We start from the raw sequence: 12500 nt of genomic DNA on the forward strand, positions 1-12500 counted from the left end.
CAGACCAAAGGTACCGAGCGTACACCGTGTTCTTCGCACACAAACATTAATGGACTCTTTACTACAACTTGTAAATGTTCTGTCTAGGGTCGAGAGGAGGAGAGTGACCAGGTGAGGGAGAAGTTCTCTGTGCCTGAGAGCGATCACCTGACCTACCTCAACGTTTACTTGCAGTGGAAGAACAACAATTACTCCAGCATCTGGTGTAACGATCACTTCATCCACACAAAAGCCATGCGAAAGGTACCTTAACTTGAGGCATCGTGTTTAATCAAACCAATTTTACTGTAAGGGGAATATCATTATTTTTGTTCTTTTATTATACAGGTTTATGTAGAATGGTAGGCAAAATTGTTTCGACTTAAAAAGGCAACGTCTCTGACCATGACAGCAATTTTTTTTGCTGCCGTACCATTTACTTTATGCAAATATCTTCTTCCCGTTGGGAAATGAGTATCAGTATAAGCTCTGTTTTCAAAAGTTTGCTTACAACAGTCTGAATTTGAATTATATTTTTAAATTTCATGCTCATTTTCGTTTCATTCATATTCATTTTATTATATTCATTTCAATTTTTCAGCTTTTTCAAGTAACAAAAAATGTTTTAACTTGTGATCATATCCATGCTTTAATGTTAAATATTAGCTTTAAGGCTTTGAAATGTCTTAATTCACCCTTCCTCAAATTAAGGCCTTAAAAAGGTCTCATTCAGAGCAGAAGGTCTTCAATTAATACTTATGGCATTGAATATTGCATACTTTGCCAAAATAAAATGTATATTTTTTTGTTTGTTTTGTCTTAATCAAGACACATTTACTTGCAAGATGAATGTATGAAATCTTGTGATTGATATATTGGATGTATTTAAAAAATTTGAAGTGTTACTAACACAACCAGTCGTGTTTCTTAAACTTTCATTACCTTATTTCTTAACCTAATGAAACTATAATCCATCTCTGAATGCTGAGGTGTGTAATGAGCACCAAATAAGCGTCCTTCCTCTTTTGTTTTATGTAGTTTATCCTGACTAACGGTGTGTGTTGTGTCACAGGTGCGAGAGGTACGAGCTCAGCTCAAAGACATCATGGTGCAGCAGAAAATGAACCTGGTTTCCTGCGGCTCAGATTGGGATGTGATCAGGAAGTGCATTTGTGCTGCATACTTTCACCAGGCTGCTAAATTAAAGGTACGCAACTACTCCGCATACGTGGATTCTTTCCTCAATCATCATGAGAAGCATCTTCATGACGTGTATTTGTGTTTCAGGGAATTGGGGAGTATGTGAATGTGAGAACTGGGATGCCCTGCCATCTGCATCCCACCAGTGCTTTGTTTGGGATGGGCTACACCCCGGACTACATCATCTACCACGAGCTGGTCATGACCACAAAGGTACTTCTTCTTCCTCAGCTCTTCAATGTGAAGTGAATCCAGTTAGGGTGAATCACGCTTTGCTAGCTTGCAGCATTTCTTTATCCTCTTTTTTTTAGTTTTTTCCTTTTGATTTTTAATGATTTTGTTGTTTCTGTTGTGTTTAAAAGTAATGAAAATTACACTTTTTAAATATAAATAAATGAAATAAAGACTGAATAAAATAAATATAAATTATCCTTGTTATTATAATAGTACTAAATTATTTAACAAAAAAAGTGTTTTCTATTTAAATATGTTTTAAAATCATTATGATGATGCTTATTTATTTTTATTAATGTTAAGGTTTTTCTGGTCCTTCTATTAATTAAAGCTGTTGCTCACTGGAAGAGGATGTTCATCAAAAAATGTTGAGAAATAAATGGATCACAATTTCCACAAGAATATTAAGCAGCAAAAATGTGTTTTCAACATGGATGATAAATGTTTCTTGAGCAACAAATCATCATATTAAAATGATTTCTGATTTAATGTGACCCTGAAGTGAGCTGAAAATTGATCTTTGCCCAAACTGGAATAAATGCTATGTTTCGTGGTAATATCCTTGCTGTCTGTGGAGGGTCAGAGAGCTCTTTAATTCCACCAGAAATATCTTCATTTGTGTTCTGAAGATGAACGAAGGTCTGACGGGTTTGGAAAGACAAGCCAACCCTTTAATACACATTAAATCATGCTAAATGATTTTTACTGATGTAAGCAAATTGAGCATTGAATCACTTTTGAATCAGTAATATCATCTTTTATAAAAAACACAATAAATCTTTGTGATATTCACAAAATTTACACGTTGTACTAGCAGCAACACGTTATTCAATATCCTGTCCCCAAATGCTAGAGAAGAGTGATTTGTTGACGTGTGTGTGTGTGTGTGTGTATTTCAGGAGTACATGCAGTGCGTGACGGCGGTGGACGGCGAGTGGCTGGCTGAGCTGGGACCCATGTTCTACAGCATCAAACACGCAGGAAAGAGCAGACAGGTGAGCGACATCCTTCTTAAATCTCACACGCAAATAAATAAGCTTTCCATTGATGTATGCTTTGTTGGAATAAATAGGACAATGTTGAGGATGCACCTATTTGAAAACTAGAATCTGAGAGTGTAAAAAAAATCTAAATATTGAGAAATTCGCCTATAAATTTGTCCAAATGAAGTCCTTAGCAATGCATATCTCTAATCTGAAATTAGGTTTTGATATATTTATGGTAGGAAATGTACAAAATATGATTGAAACATGATCTTGTGCTAGTGATTGCACAAAATAAAAATCCTATCGTTTTGACCCGTGCAGTGTATTGTCGGCTGTTGCTACAAATATGCCCTTGCTACCGGTTTTGCGGTCCATGGTCTCATTTGTCTCAATTTTTGTCCCTCTAGGAGAACCGAAGAAGAGCCAAGGAGGAGATCACCAACATGGAGGAGGAGATGTCTCTCGCACAAGAACAGATCCGTGCACGGAAAGAGGAGCAGGACAGGAAGAACAATCTGGGCAGCGTCAGGTATTTCAAATATCACTGCTGTCACTCAGACTGCTCGCACTCTCACGAAATCAGAATCGTCCTATTTAGACGGAAGCCATCAAATGGCTGCTGTGCCGAAATACTAATGTCGCAATTTTTGGGAAGGCTATTATCCCCTTCACACCCATCTCTCTCCTCGCCTAACATCTCCTTGTCTTCTTCCTGATGAGCTTTTCTCACCTCCCGTCTCCACAGGAGAGAAAAAGAAATAATATTGACTCCTGGCTGACCCCCATTACTGTAGCAATTTAAATTGTGCCATCACGGACAGGGAGGAGAGAGACAGACGCTAATTTTCGGACTAATCCGGGAAATTAATTTTACACACACCTGTCAGCTCCACAAAAGCAAGAAATGTGTCCTGTAAAATAACACTTCATTAATTAATCAGGACTTTTATCTCTGAATCAAAGCCTTCGGCTGACTGTCGGCGTGATGGACGTCCTGACAATAATCACATTAAAAGTGGAGATTAGACTTTTGATTTGCATGATGGGGAGATGGATAATTAAGGTGCCGGCCTCCCTCTTGGGTTCCGATGCCTTCGTGGGGTTTTAAATAAGCTGAAAGGAAGACGCCGGCTGATCTAAGATGAGATCGCAGCTCATCTCACCTGACCTGAATCCTGCGGGAACCACAGGTCACTTAGAGGACATTTTACATTTCTTCTTAAAAAGTTCTTTTTAGTGATCTGGGTTGATGCCTCCTGACGAGACAAAAGAATCTTTCACTTTCTTTTTTTTTTTTTTTTTTTTTTTAGATTTGCTAATTTTTGATATGAGTTTTTTTTTTTTTTTTTTTTTTTTTAAACAAATCCAGCAAAAATGCTAGTCTCTCTATATCTTTTTCTCCAGTGAAAAGGTGTATCTCATCAAGTCAGGCTTTATTTTCGTTCTGCTAAAATGTTTGGAGATACAGTGAAATGAAATGCCTTGCAGAACCACGGTGCTCTACGTGCTAATTTATAACAAATATTAACAGAGACTAGAAGTAAAAAGAAAAACAATTACTAGACATGTACTATAAATAGTTAACTATGCATGCACACAATCTGAATTTGACTGTATAAGAACTTTACATAAATACTGTACATTAGATATTTTAGGGGAAGCAAGATGATTTATAAAGTAGACGTATCTTGTTGAGTCTTTGTAGCGGGTAGCGTTTATTAAAGTGAAATATGCACAGAAGTGAAAGCAGTTCTAAACATAAATGTCAGTGGATTTTGCTGTGAGAGGGAGCATTATTATAAATTATGGACTATTATTTTGGCCTTAAGGATTTATGACAAAAGTGCAGTTGTTTTCCTTCAAAAGACATTAATTGGTGGACTGAAATTAATTGGTGGTTTGGATTGTGTCATTTTGACGGCACCCATTCGCTGCAAAGGATCCACTGTTGGCGAGCAAGTGACATGCTGCTAAATTTCTCCCAATCTGCGACGATGAAGAAACAAACCTCCGCATTTAATGGCCTACACGTTTAAAACGTGAAAACCGTTAACTATTCCTTTAATGCTGCAACAGCATAGCAACACGCCGAAAACAACGGAGGAGTCACTCAAACGTTCCCCAACTCACATTTTCTCCATAAAATGTAAAAGTTAATTGGAACGGTCGTTAAGGGAAAAAAAAAGTGCACAGTTGTCTGAAAGTTCAGATGTTGGTCTGGCAGGCAGCAGAGAGTGAAGTGATGGAGGTGTGGGCCGAGTGCGTGGTGGGTCAGGGCCTGATGGATGTAATTGCTGGCGGTGTGAGGAGGGGAGCGCTGTGGACCGCTGTAATTAAAGATGATAGATCGTCCTGTCAGCTACATCAGACCCTCGTCCCGCAGGTCCCCACAGAGACAAACTGTCCTTTTCTCTCCGCTCGAAGCTCCTCGTCACCGCTCTGTCTATTCTTCTCATTTAACCTTAGAGCAAATCTCACAACTTCTGATGCGTGGCACACACACACACACACACAGCCTTTCTGTTTAAATTAACATCCTGAAATAAACACGTCTTTTTATTATTTCCAAACAGGGCAATAAAGATCTGCACCCCAGGAAGGAGAGAGGAGGCACCCATGACACCAAAACGAACACCGGCCCGATTTGGCTTATAGTGCTCGCATCTACAATTTCAGCCGGACGGTATCGCGGATGTGATTTATATTTGCCACAGTTGCTTCAGTCAGTGCAGTATTATTGAATGTGATCACCACAGCGCTCGTCACATGCAGCTTCCAGGTTCGTCCAGGAGTAGGAGCAATTGTATAAGGAGAAAATCTCTATCTCTATCTCTTCCTCTCAGACGGCGTGACTCTCTTGGACGGGCGAAAAAGGATTCTAGTACTGCTTTCAATCAGTTTTTAGCAGCGTTTAAAAACAAACACGTTCGTCTCGATATTCAAACGCACTTGAGCTCTAGAAAAGAAACAAAATCATTTGACATTTGACATTACACATATACCAACGACAAGCTTTTTTTTTTTTTTTTTTTTCGCTTGAATGTGTGCGTGCAAACCAAAACGGCAGAATTCATTCCTGTCCTGCTGTAATATTCACTTTACCGTTGAATTCTAATTCACGTTTCCCTCATATTTCGGTTTGCGAAGCGCAGCTGTTGTATCATTCTTTCGGAGAACACAGAGCATCCATGAATATTAACTTCCTGTACTTTGATAGGTTAATCCCCCGTGGACCGAGCTCGTCTTTGTTATTTTGACAAAAACATTGCCGGAATATTTCATCATTCTGCTGGAATCAACACTGACCAGGCGGCGGTCAAATCCTGCGTCGTCTTTGATGCAATTGGGCTGCAAGTCATTGAACAGATGTGCCGTGCACCGACAGAGATGACAGGCCTCCACTCAGTCCACGGCGCTTTGACTCACTCATTTCACTTTCTTTCTGATTTTCAGGCCTCTCGTTGCTCCGTTTGTGTTTTTCGGAAACTTCAAAATCATTTTACTCTTCTTCATTACTGATGTGTACAGTACGTCTGTATATTGTGTTTCTTTCTTTGGTCGTGTGATTCAGATAGGGAGAAGTCCTGTTTAGACGCGACAAATTGTTTTCGGAGAGGCTGGGAAATGGAAATAACTATATTTTTCAAAGTGTATAAAGTTCACGCTCTGTTTTTTTTTTTTATTAGATGATATTAAAGGAATGCTTTGTTATTTGTAGGCAGTGATCGGCACTGAATTTAAGTGTGTTAAAAATAACGTTTAATAGGTTTGCACAATTAGGGGCTGTATATAAACAAAATTATTTTTTGCTATCCATTGTGCAGTTTTTTCCATTGTAAACATGTACTAAAAATAGACATCTTCGACCATTGTACTTTAGTCTCGTTTAGTTCCCTTCCTTAGGGCTTGAATTTGTCACATGATCCCACGTTCTTGCAAATACCATGGAGTTTAAAAAGTGTGCTTTCCAAGTCTGTAAAAATCTCAGAAATGAATAAAATATACAGTGGTGAAAGTTTCTAGTCAAATTTTTTTAGTTCGATTCTGAAATATTTCTTCAGTTAACGATGACTCGGTGATATTTGCAATCCATGGTTAACTTTAACAGTTAACAGCAAATGCATTAAAATGAAAGGTTGCATAATGGTAATTGTTCAATTAATGCTAATAACTATTCAAAAGAACGAACAAACCAAAACTAATTAATGTTATCTTACCAGTGGATCCTCTGCAGTGAATGGGTGCCATCGTAATGAGAGTCCAGAGCGTTAAAAACGCCACAATAATGTGATCGGACCATGAAAAACACATCTGCTTGGCCTCTGAGTGAGTACGTTTTCATTTTGGATAAATCATGTTACCTCTGTCTCTATATAATGATTTAGAAAACTTTCTAACTTATTGTATGAGAACACTGTCACATCTGATACGGAAAGTTTAAGTGTTACTAATTTCAGTGGTAGAAATGGGAAAGGGAATGAAAAAGTTGTTGAAAGTATGACAACCATTGACTCCCAACCCAGTGTGGCGCATTTTGGACGGTTCCCTGATTTAAAACGCATGATCCATATCTTCAGCTTCACGGTTACTCTGAGACAGGGCTGTCGATCCTTCAGCTGCAGGGCCACACTTCTGCAGTCTTGAGCTTCAACCCTAATTAAACACGCAAGAGATTTGTGCCGAAGGTCGTCAGGATTACTTCAATTACAGGCAGGAGTGTTGGAGTTAAACTCTGCAGACGTGGCTCTACAGGAGCAGCTTTTGACACTCCATCCAAAACGAGCAATGCTGGGAAACTTCAGGACAGACGCAGAACCACTGACTTATCACTACTTCCAATGGCAAATCGGATTTATTAACTAGTTACATACAGTTACAGAGCAACTTTACAGAAAATAATAAGGCTAATGTTTCAAATATCTTGATGTCTTCAACACTTTATATTCACAATTGGGAGAGCAGAGCTTACTTTGCTTCTTTCTTTGTACACTGAAAAAAAAAATTCCAAGGTAAGGTGTAAATGTAGCTAAAGTCATTTTTGTAAATTCAGTGAATTATTTATTTTCAGTGTACGTGAATAAAGTTACTTACCGAACTTTAAGTGCTTGGCAATAATATATTTAGCAAAATAAGTTCAGATTTTGTAGCATATATCTCTCAAACCTATCAGGAACCTTAACGTATCAGTAAATATATTTTTCTTCCAAATAAATAAATACATAATAATTTCTTTAAATCTCTTAGTATGCAAACAATGATAAAGATACTTATTTGTTTACATTTTATGATGATAAAACAATCAGGCAGGAAACATTTGCTATACAGAAAGCTTTATGTGAGTATTTGCAGGTATAGTAGGATGACTATATATATTAGACTAATGGTATTTTGACTTTTTTTCTTATTCAATTATTAGTTCACTTTGCATTTTCACTTATGAAATCACGTATATTCTCTTTCAAAGAAAGCTAATTCTTGAGCACTCTGAAAATCGTTATAGGCCCCCCGATGAAAACCTCTAGAGTTCAAGTTTAGTGATTATAACCATGAAAATGTAATCTAAGCTTTTTTCATTGTTCAGATTCCCTTTCATCACCTGCTGATTGCTGAAGAGCTCCTACCTCCAGCCAAGCTGCTTCAGATTCACTCTGTCCGGTGAAAACTCTGACACCTAGAGGACTGATCTGGACACAGCGGAGGACCGGAGCCTCCTAAACATGGTTTCATGCCATTCGCTGCTACCCTTTGATCAAAAATTCATTTCAGGTGTCATAACGAGTTATTTTACCATTAATTGGTGTTTTTTTTCCCCTCCCTTTCCAATTAGACCTGATATTCCAGACTTCAGTAAAATCCTGGTGAGATCCACTGGCGTGAGCTCGACAGACATCTCAGAATTCAGTTGTTCACCACAGCCAGGGGACATTTAATCAGACGCCCATCGGACAGAGGTGAGCTAATAATTACGACTGATGACCCTGCGTGATAAAATGTCCTTCGCTGAGTGTTTGTTTTCTTCGTTTTGCAAAGCATTTTCACGAACATCACAAGGGTGTGATAGGTTACACATTACATGATGCTAACCGATTACTTGCGGTCACCGATCATAGTAACGGCTAAACCACTTTTAGGTCAGTTTTGAGATCTTCCATGTCTTGACTTGACACTTGAGTGTACTATAGTAGGAAGTTTGGTTTAAGTGCGCTACAAGTGGTAACTTAATACACTTTTAAAAGCAAACATAGTATGTTAAGAGTGCATTTTAGTACGTATTCATGTCTCAAAAGCACACTTAGATGATCTTAAGAAGTATTGAATCATTTTTAGTATATTAAGTACAAAATTGTGCGCTGGGGAAATTCTGATCATATCTATTAGTTGAATGTTTTACCCTATCCAGCTGTAGAGTACACAGAGTTGTTAGCGTTCTTAGCATTATGAAATAATAGATGGACCACTATACACTATATTTCCCCTGAACTCTTCCCTCTCATGATGGTCTTAGGAAAACCCCCCCCCCTCGACCCTCTTTAATGAGGCAAATCTCTGATATTGGCTGACATTTTAAAATCCTCTTCCTGAATGGCAGTGCCAGCAGTCATCTTTACAAGAGATTTCCGCTGAAGGTCTTTGTGATGATGGAGAGAATTATAATGGCCTCGGTGTCAGTGTGAATATGAGCCGGTGGCTTAAGAGTAAAACCTCACCTCACAGAATGAGCTCGGGATCCCAGGATGCTTCGGGTCTCGAAGCCCGTTCATTTTCCGGGGCGGGTTTGGAGCAGATGCCCTCCGCTCTGAGATTTAGGGGGCGACTAAAGAGGGAGGGGTCGTGTCATGTATTTGTCATTGTCAACAAACAGAAAAGCAATAAGGAGCGAGTCTCCATTTCAGCTTTGAACGGGAACCGACCGTGTCCACTGTCCTTATGAAGTGAAATGTCTGAAAACATTCAGTCGCGCCGTTAACCGACTCGAGAGACTTGTTGAAAATGGCAATAAGATCCAGAAGAGTCATTTCCTAAATTCCTGCGTTTAAGCCTCCGTCGTATTTGATGCACACTTCAGATCGTGACTCGCTTGTCGTTTTGTTGTGAAATCTTTGCAAAAACTTTTTGCTGTATATATATTTGCTCTCTTTAGTGTACGAGCGCAATATTATTCTATTCTACCTATTTTAAAATGGGCCGAATAAAGACGCTTTCCATTGATGTATGGTTTGATAGGATTAATTATTGAGAAAGTCGCCATCTACTGACGCAATGAAGCAACTTCAGAAAATCCACTATTGATGTAAACTGACACGCTGTCAAAAATCATAGAGTAGGTCCCTATTTTGTCCTGCATTTTATGAATCAGAGGATCTGGTATGAATGTGCGTGTCCAATATAATCTATACGTACCACATTGGTCATGTTATCTTTGTTATGTGAGCTACCAGAGTTGCTTCACTGGATCGTAAAGTGTCCGAGTTTCACTCTCCGTGCAACTGATACTCGACTGCCATTGGCTCATCTGGGTTCGAGGAGAGGGGCATAAAAAATGGTTTCAATCAGAATGTTATTCATACATTACCTTCATCCCTTTTTATCACGACTTTTTTGAAACTGTCGCTTTTTTTACCAGACTTGTCTATAACGCGTCTTGAATGAAGTTGCTTCATTGCCTTACTTGGAACACAACCCACTCATAGACGAGCCTGAAAATGAGATGTGCGAAGATCAACAGCGCTACACGAACGCATATGACCCACTTATTACTTACGCTATTGTTCACTGCTGTTCGCAGTCCTTCCTCATTATTTGCAACATAATCACAACCTTGTTTTGCATGATTACGGTTGCGTAGCTTCGGGGCACCATTGTGTTTGAGAAGTCTGTTTCACTAGAATTGGCCTTAAACAGTGCTCTGGGAAAATCGGAGAATTAATAACAATTATCGGCGTTCTTTTTTTTTTTTTTTTTTCATCAGGCACCTTAAGTGTTGGGTATTGACTGTTGTCTATTGATTTCACAGCTTGTCACTCGGGACTCAGAACACTTCAAACAAGCCCTCAATCGGCTCCACGCTCTCCACATGCGTGTGTGAGCGGAGCGCAGCTATCAGTGCAGCTCAAGCAGGACGGTTTTACTCTTAATAGCATCGACGCGCAAGGAAATAGATCGTTTGCTTCCAGTCATCCGCTGAAATGCTTTCATTTAATCCTGGCTAGTTAAAAAAAGCTGCCAAATACAAACAGGTGTCAGGTTTATTGAGTGATTGGCGTTTATAGGAAACGCACGATGACATAGAGAATGAGGCATGGCTTTATTTAATCATCTAAAAGTGCTATTAATGTTGCTGGCTAAATAATATGACAATCTTTTCATTGCTTTCAACGTAAAATCCATTAAAATGGCATTAGGATATCAGTCACATGAGGTAATATTACAGGATGGATTAATGTACCAGCATAACTTTTTTTAAACCACAAACTATGACAGAAGCAGCATTGAAACTTTACCTGCCGGTAGAATTCACGCTCGCGTTCGTCGCCGTACACCAGAAATGTAACTAGGCACAAAATTCACAGTAGAATGTTCATTAAAAATGAAATATCGCACGTCAGCAAATTTAATTTGAAAGACAAAAATAAATCAGCAGCCGATGTCGGTATAGAAACGAACACGAGGGGCGTCAGAAGTGATTTAATCATTTCTACGATGAGCGCCGAGATGAAAAGTCCAGTTAAGACGTGAAGTCTCAAGCTGGCCCAGGTTTGTTTGTGCTCTTCAGTGTTTCTCAGGGGCTGGTGAAGCTTGTTGATTAAGAAAGCCTTGATGGCTAATGCAGGAAAAACAGTATTAAGATGCTCTGCTGGTTTTAGGTATTTTTTTGGCTGGAAGACACCAGTTGAAGACCAGCATGGTCAGCCTTAGAGGTAATCCTAAATGAGCTTAGACCAGCAAACCATCTTAGACTAGTTTTTGCTGGATCAGCGATGTATAGTGACCTGAGTGACCTCACGACAGCAATTACTTTCTGCCGCTGCTTTTCAAGGGTGGTGTACTCTATATCTGTCAAACAAAATGACAATGCGAGTCGTGATTTATATGCGAATGATGTACCTGATGATTTCGCGCAGAAAAACAGAAAGCACAGGTTTTTGTATCAGGTTATTAATTTGAAATGCAGAAGATGAGACAATAGTGACATTACAAAGGAAAGGAAGTGTACAGTGGCCAAGAAGCCAAGTGTAAAGAAGTCAGACAGTTGACATAAATAATAAATAGGAAAATTATGTAATGGACACTTTCTGCAGATGCAAAGAGGGGGAATTATTTTGTGTGTGTTTTTCTTAAAGTTAATTTTGGCTGCATGTATGTGGTCTTTGTATTTAAATGAAAATGAATGAACGTCAAAGCCCTAAATAATGGCGAGTGCTATTTTTCTCTCTTTTATGTTAATATTCTGGATGTAATCGCTATGTCCTGGGTCAACTGATCTGAAATGTATTCGATATAATATTTAACATTATAATTTTTTACACATTACAAAAAAAGTTTGTAAAATATATTTTTTAAAACAAATTTTCTACAATTATTTATTCTAACAACTATTTTTAAAACATCTTTTTTTTCATAAAACGTGAACATTATAAATAATATTAGATTTTCCCCCCTAAATTTTAATGTTCGATTGTGCATGTGCGTTCTTTTCTAAAGCTCAAACAGTACAGCATGGCATCAACAACAAAAATAAAATATAAAAAAATCAATCAGATGCGTGAAATATTTGGGTTTACGCACCTGTCGTTAACCAGGAAATTTGTGGGTCAAAAATCCGAATCGTAAAATAAATTTTCAGAGTGTTGAAACTATTCACACAATTTCAAGTAAAAACATTTGACCGGGAACATAATGATTCCCCTTTTTTATAAACATTTATCACACTGTATTCTACTATTCCTTTCTTTTTTGTGCAAACCGGTGTTGCTTTTGGATGATTATTCAAGACGTTTTTCAAGACCAATGACTGGTTTCAGGAAAGGAACAAACAAAGATCCATTCACTAGTCTCTCAGCGAAGTGTGTTTGTCTGCAGAAAACCATCCGCGTCGCTCAG

General features: G+C 38.4%; 2 protein-coding genes across 4 annotated transcripts in view; one reads left to right on the top strand and one right to left on the bottom strand.

Moving 5' to 3' along the window:
• dhx38 (DEAH (Asp-Glu-Ala-His) box polypeptide 38) overlaps nt 1-6414 on the top strand; it is a 19537-nt gene extending 13123 nt beyond the window's left edge. Inside the window, exons 21-27 of the mRNA XM_043243265.1 lie at nt 1-10; nt 88-243; nt 1052-1186; nt 1267-1392; nt 2313-2408; nt 2807-2928; nt 4973-6414. The exon at nt 1-10 is cut by the window's left edge and continues 145 nt beyond it. Coding sequence (XP_043099200.1) covers nt 1-10; nt 88-243; nt 1052-1186; nt 1267-1392; nt 2313-2408; nt 2807-2928; nt 4973-5054 — 727 coding nt within the window. The 3' untranslated portion in view covers nt 5055-6414. The remainder of the gene's footprint in view (nt 11-87; nt 244-1051; nt 1187-1266; nt 1393-2312; nt 2409-2806; nt 2929-4972) is intronic.
• Nucleotides 6415-8231: 1817 nt separating this feature from the next.
• The window catches only part of LOC122348025 (trichohyalin), a 170010-nt gene continuing 165741 nt past the window's right edge, over nt 8232-12500 (bottom strand). For all 3 annotated transcript variants that reach the window (XM_043243264.1, XM_043243263.1, XM_043243262.1), the window contains one exon: nt 8232-12500. This exon is cut by the window's right edge. The gene's annotated coding sequence lies outside the window, so the exon portion shown is untranslated.

Source organism: Puntigrus tetrazona, chromosome 7 (assembly GCF_018831695.1).
Source record: "Puntigrus tetrazona isolate hp1 chromosome 7, ASM1883169v1, whole genome shotgun sequence".
Lineage (NCBI taxonomy): Eukaryota > Metazoa > Chordata > Actinopteri > Cypriniformes > Cyprinidae > Puntigrus > Puntigrus tetrazona.